Source organism: Zosterops lateralis (assembly GCF_965231275.1).
Source record: "Zosterops lateralis genome assembly, chromosome: 4".
Taxonomy (NCBI): Eukaryota; Metazoa; Chordata; class Aves; order Passeriformes; family Zosteropidae; genus Zosterops; species Zosterops lateralis.
In genome coordinates this window covers 39,075,509-39,096,220 of record NC_139765.1, presented here as the reverse complement: position 1 = coordinate 39,096,220, position 20,712 = coordinate 39,075,509, and the positions used below count along the sequence as shown (strand labels likewise).

Sequence of the window (20,712 nt, the reverse complement as noted above, 5' to 3'; positions counted from 1 at the left end):
GGCCACGCTTGAGTCAAGGTGGCAATGGGGATGGCTCAGGCCGAGCCCAGATGAGACACAGCAGTAATCGCTCTTTATCGAACTACTGGAGCCGGAAAAACACCTCTCCTTTTAAGTGAGTGCTTTTATAGCTCTGTACGTGGCCTCATTTCAGGAATTTTGTGTGTACAGTTCAGTCTTTAATTATGACATACATTAGGGAGACTCAGAAACTGATTTGGAGCAGTGCATGCCCCATGAATGAAAATTGCTGGATAACCACCTGGCACATCCTTCATTTTCTCATTTTTAATTGCACAATCCCGTGCCTTTGTTACTGCATACCATTAAACACAGAATTATCAACTTGTGTTTTTCACGGCAACAAAACACTCAGCGTTTACAGCGCTGTCCCCGCCTGCCCTTGAACAGCACCAATGTTGGGGGTTCCAGCCCTCCGGCCCCGGTGAGGCCCGGGCCGCCCCCGCCCCGCCCCGCTCCCTCACGGAGCTCACCCGCCCCGCCGCTAGGGGGCGCCAGCGGGGCCGCGCGCACCTGCCCCCCCACCCCGCTGCGGGCGCTGCGCTGCGCCGCGCATGCGCGGCCCGGCCCCGCAGGTCGGCCGAGGGGACGCGGCGGCGACGGCGGCGGCCGCTCCTCTCTCGAGGCTCGGCAGGTACGTGGGGCGGGGGCTGCGCGGCCCCGGCTCTGCCAGCGGGAGCGTGGGGTGCCTGCCCGGGCTGCGGCTCCCCGCTAGTGCTGCCGCACCTGCCCGCCGACGCGTCTGCGGGAGGCTGTGCCCAGGCGGGCGGAGCCGGCGCCGCCGGGGAGCGCTGCCCCTCGCCGGGCGCCGTGACCGGGCGCGGGCTGGCGGTGGCGGCTGGGGGTCCCTGCCCGGCAGAGCGTGGGGACGAGTGACGGCCCGGGCAGTGCCGCTCTGCCCATCTGCGGCGGGAGGGGTCCTCGGGTCCGTCGGGGCTTGCGTGGGCGCGGAAGGGGCACTCGGCGCCAGGGATTCGCTTGTCCCCGAGTCCAGTCGCGGTCGGAGGCAAAACTGGGCAAAAGTATTTCTCAGGGATCTCCCCGGGAAGTGCCGGGAGCACCTGCCCCAGGGGAAGCGGCGGCGGCGGACAAAGGGCTATCGCATCCCCGTGGCCGGCGGGTCGGAGCACCTGCCGTGCTCTCCCCGTAGTGCCCGCCCGAGGGAAGGGCGGCCTGAGGACCGAGACGAGGAGAGAGGGATGCGAGAAGAAGCTGAGCTGGTGCTGAGATCCTCGCCTCCGCCCGCAGAGCTCTCGGCCGGCGGGGCGGCAGGTGCGGAGCGGGGCAGAGCGCCGAAAGGGGCACACAGGAGCGGGGTGGGCCGGGCAGGGCCTCTCGAGGCGTCCGCAGATTTATTTCCCCGCTCTCCAGGGGTGCCGGAGCAGCGTGGGCGGCACCGGAGGGGCCTTTTGCCTCTGGGACAGTGGGGCTGCGCTCGGCTGTCGCGTTTGTGGTTGCTTTGTGGTCTGTCCAGTAATATTGAGGGTCATACTTAGTCGCCCATAAGTGCTCGTGTAAGCTGAAGTGGTAAAGTGGCATATTTGACTTAGCCTTAATTTCCGATGTCGTTATGTTGGACAGTAAGGCTCAGAAAGTAAATTTTGGTAACAAGTTGATTTCAAGCAATGAGCTATGCAGAAATTGGTGTTGCCGGGGCGATGATGCTCCAATTCCCGAGAGTCGCAGGGCTTTGGAAGTAGGAGAACACAGAGTGGCCAAAGTGTTAATGATGCCCTCAGAGTTTGTCTTGCTGACAAAAAGCTACAGTGTTTCCATGAGTTTGAAAGTGTTGTCTGTTTTGTTTGCAGATAACAAGTTTTATGCTGCTTGGTTTGTTTGCTGTGCTCATTTTAAAACATGTTCTTAGGAAGTCTCAAAAACAGTTATCTAGATAGATAAAATAATTAATCTTCTGCAGACTTGCTGTAACTGAAATTATCAGCTTCTCTTTTGAAGCAGATGTGAGGTTATTCAGACTAGAAGTATGTATTGGCAGCTACCATCTGTTCAAATATTTGTATTCCTCACTATAGGGCAAAACCTGAAATCTTGTTGCTTTAATATTTTTATTGTTGTTTCTATTATAGATTTGTTTAATGAGTTTTTGGAAGGGTTAAAGTTTGGCCTTCTGTATTTGTCTCTTGGCAGTCATTCATCTGTTGTGCTTGGTTAATGTTACCTAGCGAGCAAAGAAGGATAAATAATTTACTGTTCTCATTATGCTTTTAATAAATAACAAATGGGAAGGCACCTCACAGCTGCGACTGGAATATCCGTCCTCTTATGCCATATTTAAAAGGGGAATTTTTTTTCCGTAGGAGAACAGAACGGTCCCAAGAAGCGTTTTGATTATAGATTGCAGCTATCTTCATCGCTTTTATTGACTTGGTTTAAAAATTCATGTAAAATACCAGATGAGATGGTCACTCAGTGTTCCACTTAGGTTTATGGATTTTCTCAAAAAAGAGATGTGTACTTCTGATTTTTATTTTTAAGACCCTTTTTAAAACAGCATGTAAAATATTGTCTTACTGTAACCTGTCAAGACTTGTAATAGAGACTTTATTAGCACTAATATGCTAACCATTTTTTAGTTAATTAAGAAAATATTTCTTTAAATGCATTTGCAGATACAATGTCAGGAAATTATCAGTAATTTTACTGAAGTTTAAGTTTACTTACTGAATATTTTCAGTATTAACTGAAAACGAGAGGGTCTTTAGGTCTAAGTCTTGGCAAGAATGACACTACAGTCATTGTGATCAGGTTTAAACCTGAGATGGGCTTGTGAAATTGTTTCCAAGATAAGGCAGAACAATGTTCTGCTTTAAAAAGAACAGCAACTGCAAAGAGAATAATATTTTCAGTTTAATTAACTTGGTTTGAGAGTCTTTGTGAACAGGACAGCATTCTTTGAATGTTTGTTTACAATGAAAGTTTATGGTATTCTTTGCATTTGCAAAGCACTGACTTTTCACTCTAGTAAGAGGTGTACTATCCACCAGACTCTAGACCATATTTATTTATAAGTTTCACAAGAGCTTCATAAATATAGGTCATTGAATCTCGTGTGCTGCTTGTTTCTGTAAGAGACACACTTTCTGACTGTACCTATATTTTTCTAGTTGAAGATGCACCTATAATAAAGTTTTTAAAAGAGGTTTTTTTAATCATCGGTTCATCAAAACAAAAGTCCTTTTAACTTCATAAATTCCTTCTATCAGGTAGAGTGTGTTTCTTTTAATACAGTGCAAAATAGTGTTTTCAATGCTTAAAGTGAGAGTAAAAATAGAAGACCTGCATCACAGTATTATATGACAACACTAGAGGGAATGCAGTAGAAAAATATTCTCACATTAAACCAAGTGTGTTTCTGGTAGCTGTGAAATTCTGTAGACTTGCCAAACTTACAGATTACCTTTCTTTTACTGTCTTGCCTAATTCATAATTTGTTGGTGAATATGTGGTGTGAAGTCACTTGAAAATAACAGTAGAATATATAAAGACTGGAGTAGTCCAGTGCTTTCTTATTGACTCAAAAAAAAATTGTTTTGGGTTTCTGGAGCAGAAATTTCTATCACAGTTGCAAAATTCTAGGACTGGGAATTATTTTTTGCAAACCTTAAAGAAATTGCTATGCCAAATATTGAATTGTGTGTATGCAATCAACTGGCATTGATAATGGTGTTTAAACATGCTTGAAGTCTCTGGCTAAGCTTAAGTATAAAACAGTTTAGGAAGAAAATCTACCAAACTTTCTCCCGTGCCTACAGCTCATGTATATCTTATACTGGATAGAGCTTGAAATTAATGCCCGTATATGCCTTACAACAATTTAAATTTTAAGCTGCCTGTTTGCATCTGATAGATTTGAAGTAGCACTACTTAATTGAACTGCTTCTTTAAAAGGTATTCATTAGTCCACAATTCCTAATTCCCTACTGAGGTCTCTAGGATGTAAAACATATTACATTCCAGGCTCTATAATGCCAAATACTTAAAAAAAAAAAAAACAAATTCCGTAAACCGACCGAGAAGAATGCAGGCCCAGTGGTGGGCTAATGGCAGTCGCTTTGAGGAAAAACCCACTTTCCAGACCCCTCCCAAATCAGCCGAAGCAGATGTTGGAGTCTAATGAAGTCTTTGAGACTGAGTTACGTGTTAAAAGGCTGTGCTATGTGCAGGTTAAACCACAGTGGCTAATAGGCACATTCCTTTGATAAATACTAACTAGAATTTTGTCTTGGTGAAAATGTTTAGAGGTGTTAACTTTCTTCCTTAGGGGATTGTTTTTCTTCCTGCTCGAACAGGTAGCCATTCTGTTGTTAGGATTGTACTCTTTTACTATTAAAGCTAAAATGAGATTACTGATGTGTGAAATGTTTGGTGTTGGCGTTGCTTTCAATAGCTAAACCCCTCTTAGAGTTATAACAGAAAAACTAGGTTAAGCATTTTGATTTGACTGCTCTTAAAAATGTTTGTGGTTCTTGATTTCTCTTAGATGCTTTAGGAGGTTTTAAACCAACTGTTATTAAACTGATTTCTTTGTAGTACCTCTTACTTAGTTTACTATTAGAGAAAATACCAGATTAGAACATAGTTTCCTCATGAAGTTGTGGTTAGTCAGCAGTGCAGGTGTGGCAGTAAAGAGGTAATAAAAAGTGACATTTTGTCAGCTCCCTCCAAATTTGCATTATTTCCAGATGAAAGCATAAGGAAATGACTTATTTTATTGTTTCATCCCGATTTATTACAGTACTTGACATTTTTATGTGATTCTAATTGCATAATATCAACTAAGACAAAAGTAATTACGTTTGGTAGGCAGTAATGTGATTCCAAGCTTTCACCTTATATTAATGTGATAGAAAAAGTACTAAGAAAAATAATTATTTTATTTAACATGTGTGCTGTCCTGAAATGTCAGAATATCAGCTTTTGTTCACAGTAGCAGAATTACTACTAAAGAGGGCTGTGCCAACAGTGTGTGGATTTTTGCACACAGTCAGCTTGACTCCTGGTGAAGCTCTCTGCTTACCGTTTGCTTCATGTTCCTGCAGAGCAAGGCTGTTCATCGCTGCCTTAGTCAATAACATGAATCCTTTCTGCAAGCCTTAAGGAAGCCTCTAATCTTTAATGAAATCTAATGTGCATTTTTAATCCTCCTGCTTTTGGTTACCATTACTTTGAAGAGTTCTTTCCCAAAAGAGAGCTTTTAATTTTAAAACCACCTGGCTTTTTGCATGTATGTTTGGTTTATTAATGTGTGATGTGTCTTAGTAATGGTGTTGGTGAGTCTTGAAACTGAGATACTTAATATGATCTTCTTTGTCCTGTCTGGGTGGTGTACCCAGCTTCTGCCTGCTCCCTGCCTAGTGAGAAGTAATCTTAGGAAAGAAAAAAGTTGTGAATGGAAAGTGTTTTATGCAGATGGTTTGCTTATGAGTGCCCATTTGACTGGCTATGGGAAAAATATAGCTGAGGGACTTTATTTTCAGCTCTTCCAGAATAACTTGTATAACTTTTAAAACTTTTTTCCTTCCTGTATCAGAAAGAGCTTGTTTTTTGATAGCTGAGAAGTTCTGCATGGATATATTTACTGTTTAGGCTGAAGTCAATATTTAATATATAAGCAGAGTGATAGTCCTGTACCCTAATCTTTTTGATTTAGACTTTCTTTTTTTTACTGTTAAAAATACTACAGTACGCAGGCAGGTTAGGTGGAAAAGCTGTAGAAAAGATTAAAGTGGAACATTTCTCAAAAGAGTGGGACCACGTATGTAGGATAGATTCCTCCCATCCATCCCCTGAACATACTACTTTGCCAGGGTAAATTGGTGTGATGGTCCAGAGGGACAGCTAGAAATGCATTTGAACATTTGAAAGATAATAAGTAGACTTTCAATTGTTTTTTCTCTGTGTGAGCCAGCATGGCCGTCTGGGCTTCAGAATGTAGATGAATTTGTCTGTTATCACAAATATATGGGATCTTTTAACCTGTTGCTTACTGTGTAGTTAAAGTATTTGCTCCAAACAAAGACCCCTAAGATTTGAACAGAAATAATAAAATAAACTAAAAAACAACAAATAAGCTTTTCTTGAGCCTTTTTTTATTCTTGGAAAAGGCTAACTAGTATTTTTTTAAAAAGATTTTTGAAAAAACTTCGCATAGTAAAGTTCAGCCCAATGGGGTTTGCAACTTTAAACAGTCAGTGGTTATATATATATATACCAGTGATATAAAGTTCCATGATACTTCTATTGAGTATCAAGGCAGACCATGAGTTTAAGAGTGACCAGCAATGCATCTTTCAGACTTGAAATAGAAACTAGTCAACAGCAGGGACTACATGGCAGAAGCACGTTCCTGTGTTGGTCTCAGGTGGGTCTCAGTTTCTGCTTCTGTTGTGTGGATTGGGGTGCACTTTCCCAGGTGCTGTAGCAAAGGCAAGGCATCCAGGCAGCCCTTCTGCATCCATGTTCAGAGCCTGTGTCTTTTGTTTGTTAGGCTGGAATCTAAACAATCGGGAACGGTGGTGTTGGGTATGGCTGCCTGGGTGGTCAGAGAAGAGGAGAGTGGTGGGAACTAAGAAAGGGAAAGTGTTTGTGTAGATGTGACCCTTTGAAATATGTGACATGGATATTTTTCATCTGGGGTGATGAGCTATAAAGATTGCAGTATTTCAGCTTATTAAATGTAAAAAAAAAATTGATGTAATAATTTCATTGTAGAGCTGAAAATATTCTTGCAATTAAACTTTGAAGAAATGTCCTGTAGCTGTGTCAACTCCTTCATTTTAATTTGTCTACTTAACAGGCTTTATCATCATGTAGAGCATGACACTTCTAATAGTTAAGAAGAACTATAGGGGAAGCAAACAGCAATATTTGCCAAAGTTACTTACACTCAAAAATAAGCCTTTCATCAGTGTTATAAGAAAGCTTCACAGCCCTAAACTGTGACCGTGTTTTTTGGGTTTTTTTGCGTAAATCGTATTTGTGCAACTGCTCTTGATAGTTCAAAATAAAACAAATTTCTGCATCAAATTTTCTGCAGAAAAGAAACCCAAAGGTTTTATTCATGTAGGGTCCTTTTTGTCCCTTAAGTCTGGGCAGTTTCTCAGAGGGGTGTGAATTTTTTGAATTTTTTTCTTTTTGTTTTCTTTCCCTTTTTTTCTTTCCCCTCCCCCCCCCCTTTTTTTTTTTTTCTTAGCAATTGACATATTCTTGCTGTCTGAATGGCTGAATTTCTCCCACGTGTACCTGCTGGTGTGGCAAAGCTCCTTGTTTCACCCTGGTGTATACACACTGTAATTCTTGAGATGCAGAACAGTTTTGAATAGTGTTCTTTGAGTTTAAAGTGACCAGAAAGTCTTAATTTAACTAAAACATTACTTCATATGTAATTTTGGAATTCCATTTTAAATGTCTTCCTGTGTGTTTTGTGAAGTGGATGTACATGTAAGTTGATGGCATCCTCTCTTCATGGTTATGACAATCATCTTTCCAGATCTTCTCCCTACCTTGTCTTTTCAAGTGTAGGATCCAAGCAACTTTCTCTGTAAAATAGAATGTATTATTTTATTTAGATTTTTTTTTTGTGCACATTAAATATCTTTTTTGAGCCTTTTCTCTATTCTGTATTTATGTAATGTTGAAAAGGTTTGGGATTTTTTTGCAGTGAATAATCAGTGCTAAGTAATTCCTTCACAAATTTCTTCATACTACTTCCAACATACAGTTTTGAATTATGCAAAGATTTTTGTCGCCTTTGATAAACTGCTGGAAAGTAGGATTAGTAAAAATCATATGTTGCACATGTTTTCTGTTGCTCTTATGAAAAGCATATGTAATTAAAAAATTGAAAGATTGTCAATTAAATTGAGATTTCATAGTACTTTTTACTTATATTTTTTGTATACTTGTTCACAATTGTCACGTTGACTTGATCGTGTGATGTGTTAAATATATACTATCATACTTCATGAGAATTCTTACTGGCTATGTCTGTCATTTCAGTTAACAGTTAAAAGATCAGATGAGTAATTTAAGCAAAATCACTATGGACTGTAATTTATTTAAAGGTTCACTGATTTCTGTCCTAGATTATTTGCTTCATTGAGATGAAAAGTGGAAGTTTTAGGTTTAGAATTTTTTTTTCTTTTCTGATTCCCAGATCTACCCCTCTTTCATGAATGAAATATATTTGTTTTCATATGAAACAGCTCTAGATTATATTAAAAATTACATTGTTTTATGCCATAGAGCATGTTCTTGATTTCATCATCCCATTTAGATGCAGATCTGTTAGATCTTCTGGACTCAACAGTACAGTGGGTAGGAAAAATATTTTTGGTGGTTGAAGTTGGTACTTTTGCAGGAGTAGTCCACAGTTTCCATTCTATCATGAAGTACTCTGAACATATTTGAGTGTTTTTTAAATTCAAATAGCTCTCAGATATATTTAAGTATTTCCTGTTTACTTTCTGATAATGTGATTATTTCATTTAGGGATTCATATAATGAGGCTTTTATTATGGCCAGTGACCCCTTGGAAGGCTTTCATGAAGTGAACCTCGCTTCGCCTACTACACCGGATCTTCTTGGAGTGAATGAGCCCGGGACTCAGGAACAAACTACCTCACCCAGTGTCATCTACCGACCACACCCTTCTGTTGTGTCCACACCCATCCAACCCAATGCATTAAATGTTTCTGACCTTCCCACACAACCTGTTTATTCATCTCCCAGACAACTGAACTGTGGAGAAGTATCAGGTGTCAGGTAAATGTCATGTGTCTTTTTATTTAAATCGTTGATGTTTGTTGCGTATAAACTATTTGCTTCATTAAAGATATAATTTTAATATTATTTACAACGTCGTAATATTAAATTTTGTCCATAATTACATATTCAACATCACTACTGCCATTTCTAAAATACTTATTCTTAATGTATTATATGAATAAAAATTATATTGCTTTCTTTACAGCATCAATGTTACCGACGCAGTACTTTGTTCTACCTCTGGACCCCAGAGTGGGTCATTCAATCACAGTAATGCCAGGAAGGAGAGCAATAACGTAGAGAGAGAGCTTTTGCAGGGTACTACAGTAGCAGATGTTGCTGAAGGAAATGAAGATATTTTTGGGTTGAGTACAGACAGTTTATCTCACTTACGCAGCCCATCTGTACTGGAAGTAAGAGAAAAGGGCTATGAACGATTGAAAGAAGAACTTGCAAAAGCTCAGAGGGTAAGGTTCGTTGTCTTGTTTCTTCCCTCTTTTCCTCTCTTCAAAGTATTTCTAATATTGCTGAATGATAGATGGGCCAAAAGGTGCACTTGAAGTCTGCTCATTTCTTATAGATTTATTATGATGTAATTATTTAATGTAAAATTTTCTAAGTGCAGTGCTGATGTCTTAGAATTATTCTTTGATAATGTGTTTTTTTTTCTAGTGCTGCTGCTGCTTAACCATGGAAACTTTTGCTTCAATATCTGCTTAAACACACTGTTTTTGAAATGTAGGCTTTCCTTCATCCTGATATGTGAGAATAGGAGTAATTTTCTGTCAGTCTGTTGTTACAGAATAAGTATTTATAGACACTGATTATATACCTTTCAAGTCTTTCCTCTAGAGTTTAGAAGTGTAGCATGTGTCATGAAATTTATAAATGCTTTAGAAACAGGAATGTTTCATAAGGGAATGCCTGCATAGGAAAGAAGCAGTAAAAATGTCTCTGGTGTTCTTTAGAGTACTGTTACACCACACTTCAAATTGAATATGGATACCTTTGAAGACACTGAGTCTCAATTCATTAATATTTGTAAAGCGCTTTGTCTTGTTTGGATGGATGGTGCTATATAAATGCAAAGCCATTATTTATCATTTTAACATTTCACTGTGCTTAAGTTTTTGAGTAGATTTTGTGCTATTTGTGCCCTTTCTTCTCCTCTAGGTGGTTCCATTCTTGTTTAGGTTTAAGCTCATCTTGTGTCTGAACTTGCTACCCTCTGTTTGTTACATTATCTTGTTGGATGCAGTCATCATTACTGTCACAGTGAACCTTAACTATGGATTCAGACATTGTTTTTTCTTTTGATTGTTTTGTTGCTGAGTAGTGGCTTCCTTTGCTAATGCGTGTGTTTGCTTAGCTTTTGACCAGTGAAAGAAAACATTAACCTGAGCTGAACTTGAGGGCCTTGCATGTGAATATATAATCCTAGCAGTTAAACTTGGAACCCTAGAAAGTAAGAACAAATTAGCATCTAAGCTTTAGAAAACTTCTTTGCAATATACCAAATTACAGCTCATGACCTTGAAAACCACAACTTGGATCTGCTACTGATAGCTTGAAATGATGTAAAAATATTACTTCAATGTATACCACTTTGTCTCTTAAAGATTGAAATGGTTCCTATTTCACTCTGAAATTTGTTAAAGCTGTTCTTAAGGAAATGGCACGAAGGCTGCTAGGACATACTTAACTGCATGTTATATGTTTTCAAACTCTTTGTGTGATCTTAACAAAAGTGATTCAGCACTAACTTGAGACTGCTGATGTCAGAGTTCTTGGTAATTCTCAACTCTTCATGTGATTCTAACCAGTGTTACTGGAGAGGTAACTTGCTTTGCTTGTCTTTCTAAACTTGCACTGTTTCAGAATCGCTTAGTCGCGGCAGGGGTCTGTACAGACTGTACAACAAAAAACCCTGTTCCTTTCATTATATCCACTTTCTTCCTCTTCCTGCATGAGGACTTTTTTTTCATATCTCTAACTCATCTCTGGTGTCTTTCTTCCAAAACTCATGGCTGTTCACACAGTACTGTGTCCTTTCTGTGCAATTCATATGTCATGCAATCTTTAAACTTCTGTTTCCAAGCATATTCACTTTTGTTGATGAGTACTCAGTTCAAACCTGTAGGGATGTCATGACTAGGTAGTGCCTTATTTAACCAGTTGCTTTTGTGTAATGGTTTTAAATTTTCTCTAATTCTCTGTGCTGTTTACTAGTGAGAAAAATGAGAGTTACAATTTGCACTTGAATTTAGTGCACTTACTGAGCCTGGAAACTTTACAGGCTACAGAGAGTGAACAAAGTAAATGCAAATTTGCTATTTTGCATTTTTCGTTTGTTCCAAATTTCCTACTCAAACTGTGTGCTATTGTACTCTACAGTAAAGATTGATTTGAATTTGTTGCAATTGTGATCAGAAAAGGAACTAGAAAGGAGATGGAAATTTTAAAGTTTAAGGATCCACTGGTTTTTTTTTCACTTTGCTTGGAGTGCGACTTTTTTCTTAAAGTGTTGTCAGGTTTTTTTATATTAGATACTGTATGTATGCCATGTAATTGTTCGACTTTTCAATATGGTTCCTGAATAAATTATTCAGTATATAGAACAAGTATTTTTTTTCCTGCTTTGTGTGTGCCTTGGATTTCTCGAGACTATAGACTTCTTAAAATGAAGGGTGTTAGAACTGTATTGAAGTGCTTTCAATGCTCAAATCAAATTGCAGTTGAATTGTAAGGCCACAGGCATGTGATGGTTAAAGATGCATTGGTTCTTCGAAGGTGTTTTAGCAGTTCCTGGCTGTCTTTGATGAAAGTTTCCACACCTCTTATGCTGTTGCAGTGCATTGTAGGCAGAGAAATTTTCTCAGGCGAGTAGAAAGAAGACTACATGAAAGCAAAATAGAAACATCTTCACCCATACCATAAAATAATTCAATAGTGTGTGAAATGCTGCTCTTTGAAAGGAGATCCTGGATTGCCTGTTACATCAGATCACTCCCTTGTGAATTTGGTTGAAAGGACCGATTTTTATGTAGCTTGTTTAACTTGTGTGCTGAGTGAAGACCAGTCAAATAGGAGTGCATCTAATAGAAATACTTCTTTGACAACTTCAGAATTTAGCAGTATCCCACAGTTCAGAATTTAGGTGGTATCTGTAGAAAATGTTCTTTCTTTGGTATTATGTGTCTAGTTCTGACTTGGTTAAATTGCTGAGCTAGATGTAGGATGATTTTCTTCTTAGAATGTAAAGTGTGAATGGTTTTGAAGCAGTAATTTGCAATTCTTATCTCACAGTTCATTTTAAATACACACCCTGTAGTCTGAGAAGATCAAAGAGAAATAAACAACAATATGACCCTTTGATACAAACTTCTTTTAACTGTAAGGCTTTTCTTTTCCATGCAAGTTACTTTTTTTCTTGCCTGCTGTGAGTTTGTAGTGTACTTTATGTTAGTTCCTCATCTTAATGTAGTTACTTTTTCAGAACAGTAATGTGTAAAGGACTGCAGCATGAATGGTTAGCACACACAGTTATGTTTTCTGCTTCTTTATTGGGTATGGCTGGGAAGTCTCCAGTAATGCCTCTAAGCCACAGGCAGTACTAATGTTTCTAATAACTTCTAAGCTTTTTGCTTTGGGCACTCTTCATTTCTGCCCTGCCTACAAAACCTGAGCTTAAATTTGCTTGACAAAAATAATGTCTTACATTATGCTTCTCCTGAATCATGTCATGGAAGCTTGCCTAGTGTTTGACAAATTCAGCTTAGCAGCCATGTGTAGTAGACTGCCTGCTGTTGTCTTTTTGTTTTAGTTAAGAAACTTCACTCATCATAAATTTTAATCTAATTTCTCCTAATCTTTCCAGTTTTCAAGGCAAAATGTAACTGTTTTATGTAAGTAGCATAATGATAGTGGTAGGTGAACCTGGAGTAGTTTTCCATGCATTGTTAATTTGACAACTCTTGACCTGAATATTGATAGAACCTGCTTTAAAGATGTATTGATGTGTATGTAGCATTGTTCTATAAATCAGGGAAGTAAGCCAAAGGAAATGTTCATGTTTCCTCTGCATTTATCGGAAAAATTTCAACTCTTTTTTTGAGTTTTAAGCATTTTGCATCAGAATCTTCCATTTCCTGATTAAGAACCATACTTTATATGGGAAATACTTTAAACCAACGCAAAATAATTATTTTTTCCCTTTTTTAAACCTCCTTTTTCCTCTTTTTTTGTGCTTAGTTTTTTGTATTCCTTTCTCCTTCTCATGCCTCCATCTGTAGCTATCTTCCTGGTGCATATTCAGGGTTTTGTTTTGAGAAAGAGATAGGTCACTGTGTGCAGAAGAGTAGCTAGCAAGTAAGATTTGAATAGAATTTGAGAAATACCATGTTTGGAAAAATCCCCATCATTTAAATGGTACCTCACAAAATAGTTGCCTATTGAAAGCAAAAAAAAATCCAAATGACAAATGACCTAGACTAAAAATCAGTCCAAATGTTCAAAGTTGAAAACAAATAAAAGAAGGGTAGAATAATGCCTTTGATACTAAATGATTCTAGAAGAGTCCCTAAACTCTTGTCCAGTCTAGGAGCTGAAGTCAGACAGGACCCTTCACCTTACAGAAAAATCTATTGCCAATTTCACTGCTGAAATTGAGAGCAAGACCTAATTACCAGCAAGCTACAAGGCAAGATGCAGTTTCCCACATAGTTGTATGCAACTTCATTACTTCAGTCATGAAGACTTTGGAAGAAATACTAACCACCTTCCAAAACCACAACAGAAGCTGCCATTTGGGCCTTTTTTATACCTCTCTTGTGATTGCCTCCCACATTTTTCTGAAGGCAGCTATTTTTTACTGGCTTGTGGAGGTTTTCAGACCAAATCATTGCTAGATTGTATTTGAAGTCTTTAACCTACTAGTGACAGTTTTTGGTCTTGCATTTCAGGAGTGATGGCAGTGTAAGACCTTTCTTGGCAGGGGGAAGAGGAAAAAGAGGAGTTGGATGGGGATGAGAAGGGGGCTAGGGCCAAAAAAAGTTTGAAAGGTCAGAATTGGCTACTTTTCTTCCTTCATCTTTACATCCTTCTATTTCTGCAAGAGATTCCAGGGTTTAATGGATTTGGAAGGGGAGAAGAACTTTCTTTCAAATTTCTTGTCAGCCTTTTTCTACTTCTTTGCAAAGTACCCACTTTCTCCTCAATGGGGATGAAATTGGGCATATGTAACCCTTATACTGCCAAACCTGTGTTAAAATCTTACTGTAAAAATGGTTGCGGTCAGACCTTCACTCTAATTTTAGTGGGGTAGACACCAAATTTTTGAATTTATTAAGTTGCTTTATTTATAAATTGCATAAACAAGGGCAAGGATATAATTAAAGTATGATTTTTAGGAACATTGTAAGGAGATATTTGGAAGACAGTATTTATATAAAATACATTCTAAGATTTGTATAGAATTGCGGATTGTCCTGAGCCAGTGCTTTTTTGGTTTTTTTAAATCAATTTTTAAATTTTTTTAAGGATGACTTTAAGCATATTTTAAGAACTAGGTAGCTGAACTGGTGTTCTGTCTGCTCCAATAATTAATTTGATCTATATTTTAAGTGAATACAGCCTTTTATACTTCCAGGAAAAATAAAGGGTTTTTTATTTTGAAAATGTTGGTGTTTAGCTTAGGTATACATTAGGTTGTCCTGGTATAATTCTGTAAAGCAGGAAGAAACAGCTATATATGCATAGCATTAATTTAATTGTTTTTAGTGTTAAGATGACGATTTTGAAAGGCTTTGTTTAGCAAAGGTTTTATACTCCTCTGATTATTTGCTTTTATTTTTTGTCCCCCCTCTCTTGTGGTATTAGCTTTAAAAGGCCAAATTACTACTCTAAGTCAGAATAAATAACTTTCAATTTTCCATAGGAGCTGAAGTTAAAAGATGAAGAATGTGAAAGGCTTTCTAAAGTGCGAGATCAACTTGGACAGGAATTGGAAGAACTTACAGCTAGTCTGTTTGAGGTTTGTTGGAGTCTTCGATGTGATATACTTAAGGGAAGCTGAGCCAGATGTTTTGCGTAGAACCAGTATATTGTATGCTGAACTTTTCTGCAATAAGCACATAAAGGGATTTGTGTCCTGAAGACTTGGGTGTGTTGAAGTAAAAGCTTAAGAGAAGGCAGCAGGCTTTTCACTCAGATGCGAGACACCTTAGTGAGCTTGTCAATCTGCCTAGACACAAAATGAAGAAAATAAGGGAAATATATCAGCTTATTTTTTGGCATAACTATTTTGAGACAGCTTTTCTGTCTGACAACAAGGCTATCTAGATAAGAGCTAAATTTGGGGTTGCCATGGTGACTAAATAAAAAAATAACATAGTTCCAGATGAATGGAGGTAGCAAGTACATAACTTAACCATGCTTTCAGCTTCTGGATTTTGGCTCTGGCAGCATGTAACACTCACAGACTTCAAAAGAAACATTAGTGCTGAGTGATGCACCAGAGTGAAACCTGGTTACCAAGTGAGAGGCCTGAACTTCCAGTGGGACCTTTGCATTTGAGGAAAATGCAGTAATACCAGCAAAGATTGTGGGGTTGTATTAGACAGAAATAAAATGCTGAATCTATAACTTGGAGGATTGGTTCTCATGTTATCTTAGGAATATGTAGAGGAATGCTTTGGGCCTAAATTGTGGTATCTTTAACTGTCAGAATAGATTTCATAATCCATGGATGATTTATACATTGCTAAATTGTGAGTATAGGCTTTTGGCGTATGCATAAAGATACGACGTTAGACATGTTTTAGAAGCAGTGTTTAAGCCTATGAGCTTGTATAAAAGTGCTGTTAAACATTTGAAAATACTGGCATTCAAAAATCAAATTACAAACTACATCCTGGTAGACCAAGTTTACTTAAGCAGTTCCTTTGTGTAAAAAAGTAAATAGAAGCATGGAAGGGTATTTTATAGTATAAATATTTGTGTATGCTGGGGGGAGGAAAATGTCAGGCAGGTATTTTGACTCTGGAGGAGTAAAAGGAAAATTATCAGTGAAAATTTTTAATCTGTGACATTGCATTGCTCAGAACAGTGTGTCAGTTTGTTGAAAATATGTTTCAAATACAGTTTATAAGTAATAAAAAATAGTTTGAGTTTGAATTGTCCGGAATGTTACTCTAAGTTTTCTTTTGTGATTGGATTTCACTTAGAGGCACTAACAAGACAGGGTGGTGAGGTTTATTGATTGTTTGCACTGGGATCTGCAGCCCTTGAATTCATGTTTAATTTTGAATCCCACTAATTTCAGCAGCCATATAAATGGATATGCTAGGGCTTATATTGTTGCATCCCAGTGGAGGACTGAGACTTGTTTTGTACAGCTGGGTGCATATATTACACTATTACACTGTAATAGCACAGTAACATGCTTTGCTTTCAAAGATGCATCACTACACAGAAACTGCATGGTCAATGTTAAATGTATTTGTACACATTGTATAAATGTGTATGTTCCCATTCCTGCATGTGTCGTGTTACTTATGAGAATTTTACAAACCCATATTATACAGCTGTATTGTATGTAGCGGGAGCCAGATCTTTTGGTATGACAATGTATGAACTTTTTTGTTTTATTTATATAGTGTCCAGATGTGCTAGGCGCTTTACAGATATGAAAAGGATACTATCCTAAGTAATTTGGTTCATGGCTCTGATATTTTGATTTTTCTTGCCTTCAGTAAGTACCACATGAGAACAGTAATTTGACTGTAGGCACAAATTGCTGGATCAGAGCCTAAACAAATACATTATACAAACAAAAGGCTTAGAGTTATGAGGTAAAAGGATGTTGGGAAAACCCTCATTCCTTTTATGCTTCCTTCTTTATTGGCTTAGCCTTGTTTCTTTATTGGATTGTTTTATTAGTGCTTTTTCCATTCTACTTAAAAAATGTTTATTAAATGATGAAATGTTTTTATGCTGTTGTTCTGTCTGCTATATTGATGGCAAGAATTTAGGCTTCATAGTTGTTAGACTGGTTCCTTCATGCCGAAATTTACAGTTGTCTAAAACTGGTTGTTCTGGCTACAAGAAGGGAGAAGTTCTTTTGGATATGCCTGTGTTGATATTGTTGCTACTGGTTTAGTCTCTCTCATGGGGGTCAAGGACCTTGTCAGCCACTGAAGCGTGACTGGAGCCTGGTGTTCATGACAGGTATTGTTCCTGCTGGAGTGGGGTGGGTGGAGTTGCTGAATTTCTGAATCTCTGGGTTCAGGACCAAGGAGAACCTTACTTGGCCAACGATGAATCAAAATCATAGATTTATAGGGATTTTTTTTTTTTAATGTAGCTATTTCATTTCAGACTAATCCACATCTTAATAGTCACAAGTAGTCTTCATGAAGCAAAAGTATGTCATTAGTTGTTGGATTTTTCGTAAATCTGCGTGAAGCATTTACACCAGCTAAACATCTTTTATAGGAAGCACACAAAATGGTTAAAGAAGCAAATGTCAAACAAGCTGCAGCAGAAAAACAGTTAAAAGAAGCACAAGGAAAGGTGAGTTTTTTACGAACTTGTTTGCTTTGTATGTTCACATGGTTTTAAAACTGAAGTGTGAATCATAAATATGTAGATAGAGCATTACCTTTATACATTTTTAGAGTATATACTCAGTTGTTTTGTGTTGTTTGACATATTCTTAGCGAACCCCCATGGACACGGTGTTTGAGTGTCGTGTCAATCCAGCCGGGTGCATAGGAAACCAGTGCTACAACAGTATGCAATTGCCTAGGTATCTGTTAGTACTAACAGTGTTAGTACTGTTGGAAGATGAAGTTTTCATTTGCACTGAGATAGCTGGGCATCTTTTAAATTGATTTAATGTATTTGTAAACTAATATATTTTTATTTTGTTAATGACTTTATTCTCCCCTGCCCCGTGAAGATTGATGTCCTCCAGGCTGAAGTAGCAGCATTGAAAACATTAGTACTGTCTACGTCACCAACATCTCCAACTAAGGAGTTCCAGTCGGGTGGAAGAACTCCTTTTAAGAAAGGCCACACAAGAAACAAGAGTACAAGCAGCGCTATGGGTGGCAGTCATCAGGACCTTACTATGATGCAGCCAATTGTAAAAGACTGTAAAGAGGTAATGTACAAAGATTATTCTCTTTTTGCTGATAAACTGTCTTTATTGTTTTGTTTTACTCACAATAAATAGAGCATATCTTAAATCTTCATTTAATGCTTACTATCTTAGAGTTGTTTTTAATTAATGAAAGAACTTTTCTTACATACCAGTACGTGGAGATTTTTCCAAGTTTTATTTACCTTTAAGTCATTTAGGCAAGATGAGATAAAATTTCAAATATTGGAATTGCATGTGGTGATTAAAAAACCCCAAACAATAAACCAAACAATATAACTGAATAAATCCTGATTTTTTTTTATGAAGTCCATCTCTAAAAGTTCATAAACTTCATAGAGTTTATACTTGCTTCACAAGCATCATATAAACTGTCATAGAAAAGAGGAAGAGGCATTTTATAGGTCAGTAGTGGGTAAAAGAGGTGAGGGAAAAGATGAAATCAGTAATTCATTAGAGAACAGGTGATGAGTCCCTGGAATCCTGGGGCCTGTGGGGGGCGTGTTGTGTGGATTGGGTTGTTTTTTTTTTTTTTTTTTTTTTTTTTTTTTTTTTTTTTTGTTTCATTGGTTTTTTGGTTGGTTTGTTTGCTTGTTTTTTAAATCTACTCATGTCACGGAAAATGGGGAAATAATGAGGCAAGGGGTTGGCACTTGAGTCCTTGGAATGGTAGTAGCAAAGATTGACCAAAGTGTTGAGGAGGAGCTTATTTTACTGGGTGGTCAGTAGAACAGCAGATGAAATCCAAAAATCAATAAATGAGAAACGAGGCATTTATGAAAAAAATTCAACTGGCAAGCTTGCAGTTGTGAACTTGGGAAGAGCTGCATTGTGCTGGGGAAAAACTTAGTGTCCTTGTTGATCATTGTCTGAAAACCCTCTCTCAGTGTTCAGCGATTGTCAAAGACCTACAGAGACTTAGGAGTTCTTAGGAAAGGAATAAATGACAAAGGAAGTATTATACTGCTGTATAAACATGTAGTAAGAGGGTTTCTGTACATGCAGCTATGATATATTCATTTCAGAAAGGAAATACCAGAAAATGTGAAATAGATGGTCAAACCTAATGGAAAGATTTCTGTGTAGAGATACTTGAGGTGGAATAAAAATGACTGCAATCTCAGGTGACATGGGGAAAATGAATGATGAACAATTCTTAATGAATTAATGAAAACTCTGGGAGCTAAAAGGAAAATAGTTTTTAGTCAGTACATAATGAAACATTGTCACGAGGAAGCAAGATTAAAAATATGTTTAAAATAAAGTCATGCAAAGTGACAAAAGAAAAGCTTCTCAAGCTATATAGAAGATAGATATGACATTTGGTTTAGCAAACTTCTTTAGCTACTGGCTGCTAGAAGTTTTGAGACTGTAAAAAATACGCATCACTTCCCTTCCTCTCAGATGTCTCTTCAGCCAGCTCTGTGACTGCTGGCTATTGTCAGAGGAGTAATATGCTGACTGGATCTTTACACTTTATTTTGCCAGTCATCATTAACTGCATGTGTGCTAGACACCATTTTACTATAAACCTAGAAAATTAAGTCACCTCACAGTTTGTGTTTTACACTCCAAAAAAATCAGATGATTTACAACCTGCTCGCCCACTTTTAGTGGTATCCCGGATTTTTCCTTACTAGAACTGAATCCTTGTTGCCCTTCAGAAAAGGGAAGAACTGGAATGGAATCCAGTTACTTTGTAAGCAGCACACCGAGGTCACAACTCAGTGAAATTTTAAAGTGTTGCACAAGAGTGAGAGACCAGAGAAACCTGTTTTGCCTCAGTTTCTCATGGAGAGAAGGTGGTGATCATGGAGGACATACTGCAGAAGAACCACTGTGCCTGACACTTTTCTTTAGTTAATTCACTTTTTGTTGGCATGAGGAGGCACTTCAAGGCTGCTCAAACTGGTGACTTTTTCTTCCAGTGATGTCCCAGGGAATCAGTAAGAAACACATGGTTTTTCCACCCACTGGGTCTTGAGTATTTTTACTTCTCTTCTGAGCAGGAGTATTTAATGGAATGTATGATGGAGTGAAAAAAGCAAGAGTGCCTTTGGCATGGTAGCTAGGACATTGTTTTAAGCAGGGCATACATGCCTTCCCAGCTGTTCCTGTTGTCCAGTGCTTTGTCATCTTGTTTACTGGTTTTATTTATAGCTGCGCTAAGGTAAATTTTTTTACGTTTCTGGGAGCTTGTCTCTGAAACCCTAGTTCAGTCCCCTTCTTGTTTGTGCCACTGAGTTGTTACTGTTTGGATCTTATTCTTCTGATTTTAAGTGACTTGACTTCTAAAGAGGGTCAAGAGTACCTTTGCTCAGGGGTGTGTAATGGCCCTTTAGATCCTTTTGCAGAGTCTACCACCTAGAGCTTTGTGTTGTGGGCTGGAGCTGCATGTAAATACAGACCAGCTCTCAGATTTCTCTGTGGAATGTAGGCAGAGTCACAAGTGTCTGGCTGTCCACCCTAAATTGCAGTGGAGCTAGAAAGCTACCAACATCCCAGAGCAATATTTCCTAGCATGTGGTAGTAATCTCTAGGAGAAATAGACATGTCTAATGAATTTAGATATTAAAAAGATTGAGATAAGCTGATTAGCTGCCCAGTTCTTAAGCAAACAAGTATCATCCCCTCACCAGAAATGTTGATAAATGTATCAGTGTTCAAAGAGCTGAGATATTTCGCTAATGTCATATTTACTGTAATGAAAGTATAAAAATTTTAACTGGAATTATTATTACATT

At 38.1% G+C, this 20,712-nt stretch overlaps 1 protein-coding gene across 2 annotated transcripts in view; it reads left to right on the top strand.

Moving 5' to 3' along the window:
• Positions 1 to 588: 588 nt before the first annotated feature.
• RAB3IP (RAB3A interacting protein) overlaps positions 589 to 20,712 on the top strand; it is a 31,294-nt gene continuing 11,170 nt past the window's right edge. The window contains exons 1-6 of one of the 2 annotated variants that reach the window (XM_083858734.1): positions 589 to 655; positions 8,533 to 8,805; positions 9,014 to 9,275; positions 14,744 to 14,839; positions 17,302 to 17,379; positions 17,768 to 17,971. In XM_083858734.1, coding sequence (XP_083714860.1) covers positions 8,558 to 8,805; positions 9,014 to 9,275; positions 14,744 to 14,839; positions 17,302 to 17,379; positions 17,768 to 17,971 — 888 coding nt within the window. In that variant the 5' untranslated portion in view covers positions 589 to 655; positions 8,533 to 8,557. The remainder of the gene's footprint in view (positions 656 to 8,532; positions 8,806 to 9,013; positions 9,276 to 14,743; positions 14,840 to 17,301; positions 17,380 to 17,767; positions 17,972 to 20,712) is intronic. The other variant, XM_083858735.1, reaches the window with a different exon arrangement.